Source organism: Suncus etruscus, chromosome 15, assembly GCF_024139225.1.
Source record: "Suncus etruscus isolate mSunEtr1 chromosome 15, mSunEtr1.pri.cur, whole genome shotgun sequence".
NCBI lineage: Eukaryota > Metazoa > Chordata > Mammalia > Eulipotyphla > Soricidae > Suncus > Suncus etruscus.
The window spans coordinates 13,540,757-13,554,243 of record NC_064862.1 but is presented as its reverse complement, the minus strand read 5'-3'; the positions used below and the strand labels follow the sequence as shown (position 1 = coordinate 13,554,243).

At 33.7% G+C, this 13,487-nt stretch overlaps 1 protein-coding gene across 1 annotated transcript in view; it reads right to left on the bottom strand.

Moving 5' to 3' along the window:
* The window catches only part of UTRN (utrophin), a 576,171-nt gene that overhangs the window by 255,932 nt on the left and 306,752 nt on the right, over positions 1 to 13,487 (bottom strand). The window contains 1 exon segment of the mRNA XM_049789386.1: positions 10,809 to 10,998. Coding sequence (XP_049645343.1) covers positions 10,809 to 10,998 — 190 coding nt within the window.

Below are 13,487 nucleotides of genomic sequence, written 5' to 3'. Positions count from 1 at the left end.
ATGACACTGTCACTTTTTATCTGTCATATGTACCTTCAAGGAGGTACAGAAATGGAGGGAGAATAGGGGTTTTACCAGTGCAGGGTTCCATGCAGCTGGAATGAAACAAGTCTAAAGCATTAATAAAATGGACTGGATGCAGAACTTTCCCCATCTAAGTACTTTTCTCCATTAGAGCTCAATAGCACAAAGTTTCTGAAACTCTTGTCTAATCAGGAAGAGAAAATTCTCTTATAAATCAATGGAGTTCAACTTAACATTCAGCTCAATGAAGTTCGTTATCTTTAACATTCAGATCATGACAAAGTAAAGCTCTTTAACCCTAGAAAACTTGAGAATTTAATTATTCAAAGACAGATTTATTTCCTAGAGGAAAAAGTACTTGGGGTGAATGATTGGGAATCAAATCCACACAATTTAACTATACAGAGTATAAACTATTAAAAAAAATACCCTTCCTACAGTGGGATATAATGAAATCACAGGAATAAAAACCAACCAAAGACAACAGAATCTGACAACTGCTCTACAGAACTGAGCTTAAGAAGGGCAGTGGAAGGAAACAGGGTAGGGTGAGCAGTGGAAAGTATGGTATTGGACTCCTGAAAGCCTATCACTGACAGAATCCTAAAAGAGTCTAAAATCAAACCACCACGCAAACATACACAAACATGTATGCACTCACACACTCACACCATTTCATTCAATGTCTCATTTAGTTGCTGTTGTTCTTTTATATTTTGTATCATGCCCAACTATGCACAGGATAGATTCCTAGTTTTCAGGGATGCTTCCTAGCAGAACTCTGGGGACCATATGCTCTCCTGAAGATAGAACCTAGGTTAGTTGTGTGCAAGTAAGTTTTTGACCTACTGTCATATATCCTCACCCCCCCATATCTCATTTTATAACAAAGATTCAAACATCATCATCATTATATTTAAATAAAATAGGACTTAAAAATGATATGTGAACTTACTTTGTTAGTGATTCTGAACATCTCAGGACTACCTACTTTTGTGGTCAGGCATCCTTCCCACCTGTGAACACATTCAGTAGGGTTTTTTGTTTTTGTTTTTGTTTTTTTTTAAATAAATGTAACCAGTCAATCCAGATTTACTGGGTATGATCTTCCGGTCTCTATTTTTCACAGAATACTCAGCAACAGTTACCTGGATTCTAGAGAACACTTAATGACTTTGACATCAGCACTGTCTTCAAAGTCTACATAAGACTAACTTTGTAATTAGTTACCTTCTATTGTGCTGAAATAGTGGACACCAGTGTGGTATGTATACCCCACAGAAAGAGGGAAAGACAGCCAAGTAGGATGCAAGGAAAGTATAAAGTAGGACAAAAATTATGCATTACTAATATTTAATAAGTGTTTTTACAATGTTGTATGTGCTTACCTTATAAATATTTACATGAAAGTATTTTAATTGTTAGGAACACATGATCAAGAGAAAGTTTAATGACAATTAAATTCATATAACCTAAAATAATATAAACATATTTATATAATATGTAGATAAACAGAGTCAAATTTATTAACTAAAGTGTTTAATGCTTAAGTAATTATAATGCTAATTTTGTCATTTTAAAATATGTCTATACTGGCTCACATACTAATCTATTTTACAAAAATAAGCCTGACTTATCAAGTCTGATTTATCATACCCTCAATTATTATTTTATAAAATTTGGCAATCAGTTTTTTAAGACTGAATGATAAAATATCCTCCAAAGTAATTAGGTAACTATAAAAAAGTCCATTTATATTTTATGTCACTTATAGCCAGTTTTTCTTTTACTGTGCTCTGAAAGAAAAAAAATTATCTTATGGTTATTAATATGTTAAAGAACTTAACACAACCCAATCTGATAAAATCAGCATCCAGCATAAGGTGATGTTAGGTCAAAAGGGCGATTTCAATGCTGCTAATTATACCTCCAAGTAAGCAGTGCTTCTGTTTCACATTCTTGCCAAATTTGATGGGTTATATGATGAGAAAGAACTAATATTTTAAAGGCAAAAAATATAAGCATTTATATAAACAAACTGAAGTAGGGAAGCATATTTAAACTCAGAGAGCTGTGAATCCAAGTTCGCTTATTTTTTTCCTATGGCCTCTTTGAAATGTACAGGGGAAAAAAAACACAAAATAAAAATATTTGAGACAAAGTTTCACACAATTGTTGCAATGAATCATAACTCATGAATGATTTTATGACACTTCACAGAAAAATGAAAATAAGCAAAAAGAGATGAAGTGTCACAAATTAAAAAGACTGATAAAGATTAAAGTTCCATATACTAGAGTTTTGGAAAAAGATAATCTTAAAGAAGAATAAAATGAACAAAAGTATTAATTGATATTGGATTTCAAACAATATGTCAACAGGAATTTACAATAGGTTTATTCTCTTTTAGACTATGCAACTTTTTGCTCATTCATTTATATTTGAAAGTGCATTTACAATAAACTATATTTTTATGAAGAAACACTGAAACTTAAAGCATTTCTTTTAAAAAAAAAAAGAAAATTTAGATAATAAAAGAAGTATGGGGAAATTTTTATACTGTAAATGAAATAAACTTATTTTACCATAAAGCAAATAAATATCAGTAAAAAACCTTTGAGTAAGGCACATAGACTATCAATATAATAAATTTAAGTATTTTCATTTGATATTGACACAGCCCAATTTTAGAAATGATAACTTTAATTCTGCAACTTAAACTTGTATTTATATCAGCAGTGAATACATTTCAGTAAATAAGATCAGTTTTAAAAACATGCAACAATGCAAATAAATTATACCTGTTACTGGTTGATTTAATAATAATTTTTCAAGTCATATCCTGGAAATCTACGTTAGCCAAACTCTTATATATCACTGCCTTATATTGACATCTGCTGGAAAGTACTGGAATTGTGTATTTCTCATTTCATAATTTAGGCATTTAGTAATTTTGCATCTGAGAAAATAAATCTGACAGATAATAATTCAATTACAAGTAACCTAATTTTTAATTTTCCAAAATAAAAACCAATGTTTATTTTAAATATTTAAATATTATTGATCATTTAGAAAATTATAAATCTGACAAAGTCAGTACACAGAGCACTTCTGAGGAAAATTAACTCACCCAATGATTCCAATAACTCAATTTGTGTTTCACTGGATATAATTATAAAAATAATCAAGCTACTTTCTCTAACATGTGAACTTTGATTGCTTGCTTAGACTTACTTAATATATCGCATGATTTGATAAAAATGAGTGACTTTGAAAATATGCAAGTAAATTGATTAGAAAAATAACCCAGTTAATAAAATATGATTTGTCTAATTCAAACTTGTATCGAGAAAGGTAAAATAATATGCATTATTACGAATGGGATTTCTTCTGATCAAAACTGCCTGTTGATGAGATATATGTTTTATCAGATTACATTTGAAAGTATGCCAAAAATGCCAGAATAACATGCTAAAACAATTTCTCTACTAATTTTTTCATTTGAATTAAGTTGTATTAATATTCAATTCTATTGCAAGTAAAAATACTTCTGAATGTTTCTATAAAGAATATACTACTATCTTCTGCAATACCCATACATTTAAAACAAATTTTCCTGAGAGAAATATATTTGATTGACAAGATTTAAAAAAAAAAAGAAATATATAAAAAAGTTAGTGGAATATGACTTTTCTCATTACAAACACAAAATATTCTCAGGTTAGTCCCGCTGACATGTCATACATCATCAATAATAATATTGTACAATAATAATATTGTAACATTGCAACTACATATCTGTCTGAGCAGCTAACATGACAGGATACATTATTGAGAGTGACAATACCTAAATGATATAAAGAAAGAATTCCATTATTTTATATTATATAGCTACTATATAAATTGCTTTAATAATCCTTGTATAACTTCTGCTTCCATTTCCTATCAAACCACACTAATTTTTGACTAAAGTAATGAGGCCGTCTGAATATAGTTAAAATAAAACAAAACTATGATAAAAAAAATAAAGCAGCCAACTTAAAAATACCTAAATTCACTTCACTCAATATTATGTTTAGGATGATGTAGTTGGGAAATTTACAACTGTCAAGTTGCCTCCTAAAAGTGCACTTAACTTACCTCTTCAAATAAAATTAAGTCCCTAAGTTCAACTATAGTACATGAAGATCCAAGGATATGGGGTTATTTAAAGATGAGATTAAGTTTGATCATTTCTAAGTTGTGTTTTTTTAACTGAAGAAACAATTAGCTGTAAACAATTAGCTATTTAAAATAAACCTAATCATGAATTATTTTAGTCTTTTTAGCTCTCATTTACTGAATTTTTTTTTACAAAATTAGTGAGCCATTCAACCCCCCCAAAAAAAAACACTATAGAATATCACAAAGGAAACTGATCTAAATAAAAATAGTTTTATCATATTTTTTTCCACTTCACAAAACCTTCTCGGGAGCCAAGATTTTGTTAATTCCAAAATATAGGCACTAAGGCAGCAATTGTTTCAGATTCTTGAATAAGACTTAATTAAGCATCATTGTCATTGCTTTTAAGATCTAGCCTAAGAAAAAGGATCATTTCTTGATAATAACCCTGAAAAGATAGTTTTTAAAGCCCGGAAAAAACAGTAGAATTCTCAAATACCCAAGATCCTTATTTTTCCATCACTCAGTTACCTTACAGAGCTTCTGATACCGAGGAGAAGAAACTGCCATCCTTTGCAAACGATGCAACAAAACCACAACTTTCTGCAGAGATGTTCTCACCACAGCCATCATTTTAAGTTTACCACACTTCTGGAGACACCTCAGAATTTGCATTATAAATGAAGAGCAATGATCATTTCCTCCCGGTCACTGGACAATGATTTGCCAGTTCTCTGAGCATGCTCGTTTCCAGAATGCATTTGAAAGCTCCCAGGCTTAGATTTTTAGGAGAAAGAAGGCTAGGATGCCTCCAACTTCTTCTCCATCACCCCAGAATCTACATCTACAAAAGCCACTCCGAAAGCCCCCCCTGGGCAGATGTTCCCTGCCAGTCCTAGCTCAGCCCGGCATGGTCAGAAAATGAAGCAAGTTGTAGAGAAGCCAGACGCTGTCTGCTGCTGAAGAGTGCGCTCAGTAGCCAAAAAAGAGATTAAGTGAAACATTAAAGCTGCAGATACAAAGCAGACGATCCCCCTGGGAAAAAGAGATTCAACGCATCACCATGGTGCATGCTTGTAGCCGGGGTATATTGAGAGATGGAGTGGCATTCACTCTCTCTGAAGAGAGAAGCATCCTCTACTCACTAAACGCGGTTCAGCTTGGGCTCAGTGGGACTAGTGCAGAGAACCTGTTATCAATCAGGGAAGAGCAGAAAGGTACCAGACACTAATGATAGCAGTCCTTACATTAAGTGCTAATAAATCACCACCCAGACAAGTCTCAGAACAAGATCCCCTAAAACAAAAACAAAAACAAAATACCTACAAGGAGTATAGGGCTTTACCACAAAGATCCTAATAGCAGAGTAGTTCAAGGGCTTTCTCTCTCTCTTTCAAATGCCTGCCTGGGAGAAAACCCATTAGGAATCGAATTTCTAATGTAAGGTTAAGACTGCTCTAATTAAACAGCCAAGTTAATAAAATGCCCCCTCCATACACAAAAAGCTCTAATTGACTACAGAACATTCCAAATTACCACCTTTTGCCGTAGACAGCATCTTCATGATTTCATTTCATTTGCCATAAAGCTGTTTGAATTTTATGAGTAAGAAACATAAGACATACTTATATGATATAAAAAGCTAGTACAGAACTGGGGGTGCTTCTATCTGTGTATACATATTTAAAATGCATTTTCGACTGCAGTTTCAATGCCATTACCTTTATTATAAGGGGTAAAGTAATGTTAGAAAATGAACACAATAAGCAAGAATGATTAAATGACTAGGTCAAAGAGCATAGACGGAAATAGAACCTGGACATTCTCATTATCAGCATCCTGCTCAAACCAAAGAGAAAACTCAGGGAATGGAGCATTTTCACCTTTCTCTGCAATTGTCATGACCCTTGAGAGAAAACAGTGTAGTTGAAGTGTTTCTTATTTCATTTGCCTTCTGAGTCCTTCATCTTCACATGGTTTAAAGATTTTTGTCCGGTCATACAGAATTGTGTTTATCAGGCAGTATATTGGGAGATCTGCTTGAATACATACTTTAGTGTATTTTTTTTTCCTGAAGGTCTATCCTGAGAACCAATACTGCCTCCCTCTGGACAAACGCACAATGTCACAATATCACAATAGTAAACTCAGAAGGGATTGTTGAAATAAATTACTGAACTATTATGGAACAATATAGAAATAAAAGCAAATTACTATTAAAATTACTAATTACTGGGAATTTGAGAAAGACAGGGTTTATTTTTAGGTGATAAAAATACCCTAATTTGATCATAGCAATACAGTACAACTACATACTACAGATATGTACTAAACAAATGAATTAAATCCAATTAATATATTACTCTTAAGAAATGTGAATCATAGCTGGGCACAGGGTATAGTTTGAAAGCAATCATTACTTAAGCAACAGGATAATAAAAAACAGACTAAAGGAGCTAGAAACAACACAGTGGGTAAAAAAAAGAGGTGCTAACTCTGCATACTATTTACCTATCTTTGCATTTGATGCCTCACATTCTACCTGGTTACCTAAACCTATCAGGACTGATTCCTGATTACAGAAACTGGAGTGAGCCTTGAGCATGCCAGAGGTGGCCCAAAATAAAGAAAATTGGACTGAAAGAGTACATGAGGTGAAAAATGCAATAATTTCCAGTACCTATTGTCAGAACGCAAAAATACATAGCCTTATGCAAACCATTCCAACCAGGTCAGAATTTTACCCAGAAAAGAGCAAGAGCATCTCAATTCGATGGCATTGCTAAAATGTAAAACTTACGATTAAAAATATAATTCAAATAATAATAACTTGCAAGCATAAAAATTAAGAATCAATGCATTAACAACAAATAAAATGACCAGAAAGTCATAAAAGTTCTATTCAAAAGTAAAAATAAGTAATAAGCAATTTTATCTTTAGGAATTTTCACTCACTAAATGTAGAACTATATGACAACTTCATACTAACCTCTCCCTCATAAATATTACTCAAATTTCTCATTTCAATACAGTCAAAATGGAATTTACCATCATATAAAATAATATGATGCCCTAGAAAATTTCTGCTTAGATTATTTCTTTCCCTATAATTCCAATCTTAGGCTTAAACAAACAATAAAACCCACCAACCATCTTTGTTTCCATCCTTTATTTCCCTTAGTTTACTCGCATCATCTAGTCATTAAATCTAACCCACTGCTATAGACTCCCATTTGGTTATGATCTCCTCTGACCAGATGCTTACCAGAGGATCCTAATAGAATGCTCTGTTTATCAGTATTGCCCTATTCAATGCATTTTTTCAAAATGGCATCAGTTAGAATCTTATCGATATAAATTCCTCGCCATCACACTCAAAATCTTTAATGATATCTACCCATTGCCATCAGCATCAAAAACACCTAAGGACCAGAGAAATAGTACAGCAGGCAAGGTGTTTGTCTCACATGTGATTTTTGAGCACAGAGTTAGGAGTAACCTCTGAGAACTTCCAGGGTGTGCCCTTCTTGCCGAAAAAAATATACCCAAGATATCAGATCCCATAGAGGGAATAGATCCCATAGATCTCTTCTGCTTGATACTACTTTTCCCAGAAGACTGGATTATGTTTTGTCCTTTGTTGAATAGTAAAATCTACTCCCTGGGAGCAGGGTAATGATACATAGATAAATAAACCCAAATGATCATCCAACCCAAAAGAGATATGTTTCATAATATACTCTCAGAAATTAATCATTGTGTATACAAATGATCTTTAGTCACTTACTAAAACCACTTTAGTAGTTTATGTCACTGGATACTGAAAACAAAGAACTTCTTCAGTTTTATTAAACATCCTAAAACCTTAATCCAGTTATCAAAAGACAAGAAGCAAGTATAGTTTCTAGGGGCAATCTTGTACTTAGAATACAGTCATGCAAGGCATAGTTTCCTCTTCTATTTTCTATAAAACTCCTGCACACTCTACACCAGAAAAGTTACTCTATAATTTCAAGGGGCTCTTTCAACATCCATATTCTTCAATAGACAATTTGATTTCCAAACAACTTTTCACTCTATCAACTCATGAACACAATACGGAAATCATTAATACAAACGTCCAAAGAAAATTCAGTAGTAGGATTCCAACAATTATCAATTTATAAAGAAAAAAAGTTAAACATGTGGAATCATTTTTAATAACATGGAAACAAAATTTCAAAAGTAAAAATATGTGATTAAGAAACATGGAGTTTCCTGCATCAGCACCAGGTATCAAACTCCCCCCGAAACCCAAGTGAGCCCTAATACCAGTCTGGCACCAACTTGCTCCAAGGTAGAATCATATTATACCCTGACAACGAGGAAAAAAATCTATCTAGATCTAAGGGCAGGTTGCCCTATCTCACCACTATGGTGAGATAAAATCAGAAGATACTCCATCCTAAATTCTATGCAAAAACTACAATCTCTAATTACAGAAGAGTAACTATGATTACCATGACTAAGCAGAACTTTTCCTGGGACCATAAAGAAAGACTTTACCCTAGACTTCATCCTAGGATCTGTGCAAAAACCAAGATCTCTAATTACAGAGGACTGAATTTGACAACTGCAACTGAACAGAAGAACTCTTCCTGGGACTATAAAGAAAGATCTTGGGGATAGGTCAACCAACATGCCCAGAGTCTGTAGTCAGTCTTATGACAGTATGCATCATGGGTGGAGGCAACCCAAATCTCTTAAGCCAAGAGAATTTCCTTTCTAATTTCCCCAACATTTACTGTGCCTATGCAAAAAAAAAAAAAAAAAAAAAAAAAAAAATCTTGCCACACCTGCCCCCCTTTTGTTTTTGTTTCTATTTCTTTATTCTAATTTAATTTATACTTCTAGATAAGGGATCCCACCTTTTACATAGAACCTTAGAACTGAATCATTTTGCTCTGTCTCATATTTCTATATCTTTCTACTAACAGAGAAAAAAAGAAAAAATAGTGGATGGGACCCAGGGCTCAACTCGTCTCAGAAGCATTGAGTAAAAGAAAAAAAAGTCAAATCTAAATACCCAAGCCATAGTCAATAACAACAGAATCAAGAGACCCAAGCTATAACAAGCTAAACGAAAAAAATGGACCTAGTAGTTTGGGGGCTATGGGCGGAGGTATGGGATGCATGCTGGGAACTATGGTAGAGGGAGGTCAACATTATGGCAAGAATGTCCCTAATTCAATGTCACATATGCCCAAAATACAGCTGTCAAAGACTTGTAATTCACAATGGTCTAGATAAAAATCTAAAAAAAAAAAAAAAGAAAGAAACATAAAGTGAAATTATGTAAATAAAATAAAATATCAAAATATCAAAATAACAGAAAGATGCATTCATTTTTAGATAAAAATTTTAACATGCATTTAATAAATGCCCTATTAACTATTTAGAATAAGGCAAAACAATTTTGACAACATAAAATTAGCTTTGAGAAGTATTTATCATCCATACTAAAATGTATTTTAGTACACTTAATCAGCAACATTTCTTTCTTGTAGCTTACTGCCATAGAGAAGTAATCCTTTGCTAAAAAAAAATTTATTTAGAAAGGCCTTAAAAATCTCTGCATTTACTTGCACTACATTTTGAATACTCATTAAATGCTGAGAAAAAGTTCTGTGAGTGTTTCAAGGGAATAGAGTTCCTAAGAAAGGATTTAGAAAAAGCTATCACACTGAATTTTATGATGATGAAATATGATGAAATTTAAGGTTCATGTAAGAGTCTGTTTTTATCTTCCATTTTTGCACTTAGAGCAGAATTTGCACATTGGTAAACATATGGACTGATAACATCGCTTCCCTTCAACCATCATGGGAGAGGAATAGATATACATCTCTAATCATGTATTTACATGATCATGTGTCCCCAAGCATATCATGACTGTCAAAATATACATATTATAAAAACAGGATTTAAAGATATGGCAAATCCATAACTATAATAAACAAGATTTCCGCAATGAAATGGGTTTGAAACTAGTTCTAAGTGAGAAAGCCTTTCATTGGCAAACAGGTCTACTGACAGAAAGATAAAGGGTGATGAAACAGGTTACTTGGGGTAGGGGTAAAAAGGTTCATATATTTTTTATGTGTGTCGTCAGACATTTTTAGAAAAAGAACTGAGTAAAAAGTGCCCAGACAATTAGATACAATGAAAGCTATCAAGATAAAGGCATACAAGTAGTACATTCAATTTTAAAGTACTAAGCTTTCTAAATTATAAAGGCCTCACCATTTTCATATTGTCTTTATGAAAAAGTTGAATAAATCATTTTATCTGAAGTGGAAAATAACTTAGCATTCAATAAGGCTAATTGTAATAGAACCAAAAAAAAAACCCTAAGTCTACAAATAAATAAATAATAAATCATTATTACTTCCAAAAACAAGCTGATTTTCTACCAGAAAATACGTCTCTCATCCAAAAACTAATTAGTGACATGTGGGCACAGATTCCATAAGGGAACAAGGTGACCACCTCACCTCCTAATGGTAATACATTTGCATGAAAATTAATCAGAAGAACCCAGCATGAATGAAAACACTGATTGTCATTTCTCATGCACTTGCCTCCATCTGCTGAGTGAGTTCCCTGGCCAGGAAGGTATCCTGGAGAGCATTTTCCCTCTGAGAAGCATCTGCAAGCACGTTGACAGTGGTTTCTGCTTCTTGTATCCACTTCAGGAAGTTTTCCAGATCTCGGCGACTGGCCTGCACAGTCCTCAGCTCAGCCTCCAAGGCATTCTGTCTGTCAGTGGTGCTGTAGGCAAACCATGAAGGCACATCCTGTTACTCAGTGTGACAGTCCCAATCATGTGTCCATACTTTAAAGACAAAGTGAGCAGGCAGTTTCAAAGAAACCTCCACATATTTAAGAAATTAACACCAGACAACTGTATATTTAAATCATCTTGAATGGGTGAAGAGGTAAGTAAATTGAGACACAGGAAGATATATAAATTTGAATAAAAATCACATCGCCAGGGGCTGGAGAGATAGCATAGAGGTAGAGTGTTTGCCTTGTATGCAGAAGGACGGTGGTTCGAATCCCAGCATCCCATATGGTCCTCTGAGCCTGCCAGGAGCGATTGAGCATAGAGCCAGGAGTAAACCCTGAGTGCTGCTGGGTGTGACCCAAAACAAAACAAAACAAAACAAAACAAAATGAAAAAACAAAAGAAAATCACATGCTTCTTGAAGGGTCCAGGGGTAAGACAGGAAGGGGATAATGCCCATGGTGGAGAAAAGTACTCAACAGAGAGAAAGTGGTCCTCAAAGGTGGTAAAGTTTTATGTATGAAACCCAATCAGCAAAAGAACTGGAAACCACAGTGCAAAAATTCATATTTTAAAAAAATGCGTGCCTCTTGTAGAAAAGGACTGGTGGGAAGCAAATAGAAGATGGAGAGATTGGTGTAGGGAAGTAGACATGAGAAAAAGGATTGGTGTTAAAATCCAATCCTGAAATCCAATCATAAATAACTAATTTAATTGTGTTTAAGTAAAAAAGTAAAAAAAAAAAAAGATTAAAAATAATTTTTAAATTTTATTATATATTTTGAAACAAGTTAGACTGATAAAACTTGGCTGTTCGTGTGGGAGATATTGGACAATATTTCAATTGGGTTGGGGAAGAGTTTGGGTCACACCCAGTGGCGCTCAGGAGTTACTCCTGGCTCTACTCTCAGATCGCTCCTGGCAGGTTCAGGGGACCATATGGAATGCCAGGATTCAAACCATTGTCCTTCTGTATGCAAGGCAAACTCTTTACCTCCATGCTATCTCTCTGGCCTCAATAATATATTTTTCAAGCTCTTATTAAATCTACATCAAAATTAAAACATATTAGAGTTGTATGATTTTAATTTGCATAACTGTGAATTAAATATAATAAATGCATCTTTTAGTATGCCTCACAGCACCAGAATAACAAAACAAATTTAATTTTGAAAATTAGTGCAAACAAATCCAAGGCATTCAAACCCAAGAGAATTGAAAACAAATGTTCATGCAAAATTTCTGCCTAAAAGTTGATAGTAGCATTATTCATAATGACAAATAAGAATTTAAGCCAATGTCAATCAACTGAGAGGGAATCCGTTTAAAGAAATGCCAGAAAACTTGTGGCCAGAGTGGTAGCACAGTGGTAGTGCATTTGCCTTGCACGGGGCAGACCCAGGACAGACACGGGTTTGATCCCCAGCATCCCATATGATCCTGAGCCAGGAGTGATTTCTGAGTGCAGAGCCAGGAGTAACCCCCGTGCACCCCAAACATTTTTTTAAAAATGCCAGAAAGCAATATATAAAATAGTATTTAGCCATTAGAAAGAAATAAAGAATAAAACCATGCTGTCATAGAAATGAACTTAAAAAGATTCTGTCAAGTGAAATAACTAGACCTCCAAAATGGCATAAAAATTATTCAGATGAGACAAATCCATAGATAGAAAAAAGTAGATTAGTTTTGCCTAAGACCTAAAAAGTAAAAGTAACTGATTTGTAGTACGAATATTGCTTTAAATGGGTGTGAAAGCTTACAAAATACAATAGTGTTAGCTGCACAATATGGTGAATAGACTAAAAAAAACATAGCAGCACACTTTGGGGTGGGTGATATAAGGTACACCAGGCAGTGTTCAAAGCTTATTCATTGATCTGCCTTCAAGGATTACTCCAGGAAAGACGTAAGAATCATTTGAGCTACCAGGGATTGAACCTGGGTTGGCTACATACACAGCAAACTTTCTACTCATTGTACTATCTCTATGACCCCAAATCATACACTTAAAGAGTGAACTTTGACTGAGGATTTAACTCAGAAGTAGATGCTTTGCATGAAGGGTGCTTCAAGCCCTGGCACAATACAAAAATGAAACATATCAATGACAAAGAAAATCTATACATGCTTTCTATTGTTCCGCTCACTTACCCACTTATCATTCATCAGTCCACTATTTTTCTATCTTTATGTCAATACAGTGGGACATATACTTGTAATGTTAATTCTGAAATAGTTATTTCTGGGTACTGGTAATTATATTGGTTTTTTTCTCTTTTTACTTTCCTATATTTCTTAATTGATGAAAAATGTCATTTTATACACCAATAATTTATTCATAATGATGGGAAAAAGAGCTATATAGACAAATAGTCATAAGAGATTATATATAAGCAGAAAATGAGGACATGAAATTCCCAATATCATTATTAGAAATGTAATTTTAAACCCCAATAAGATATCACTACAA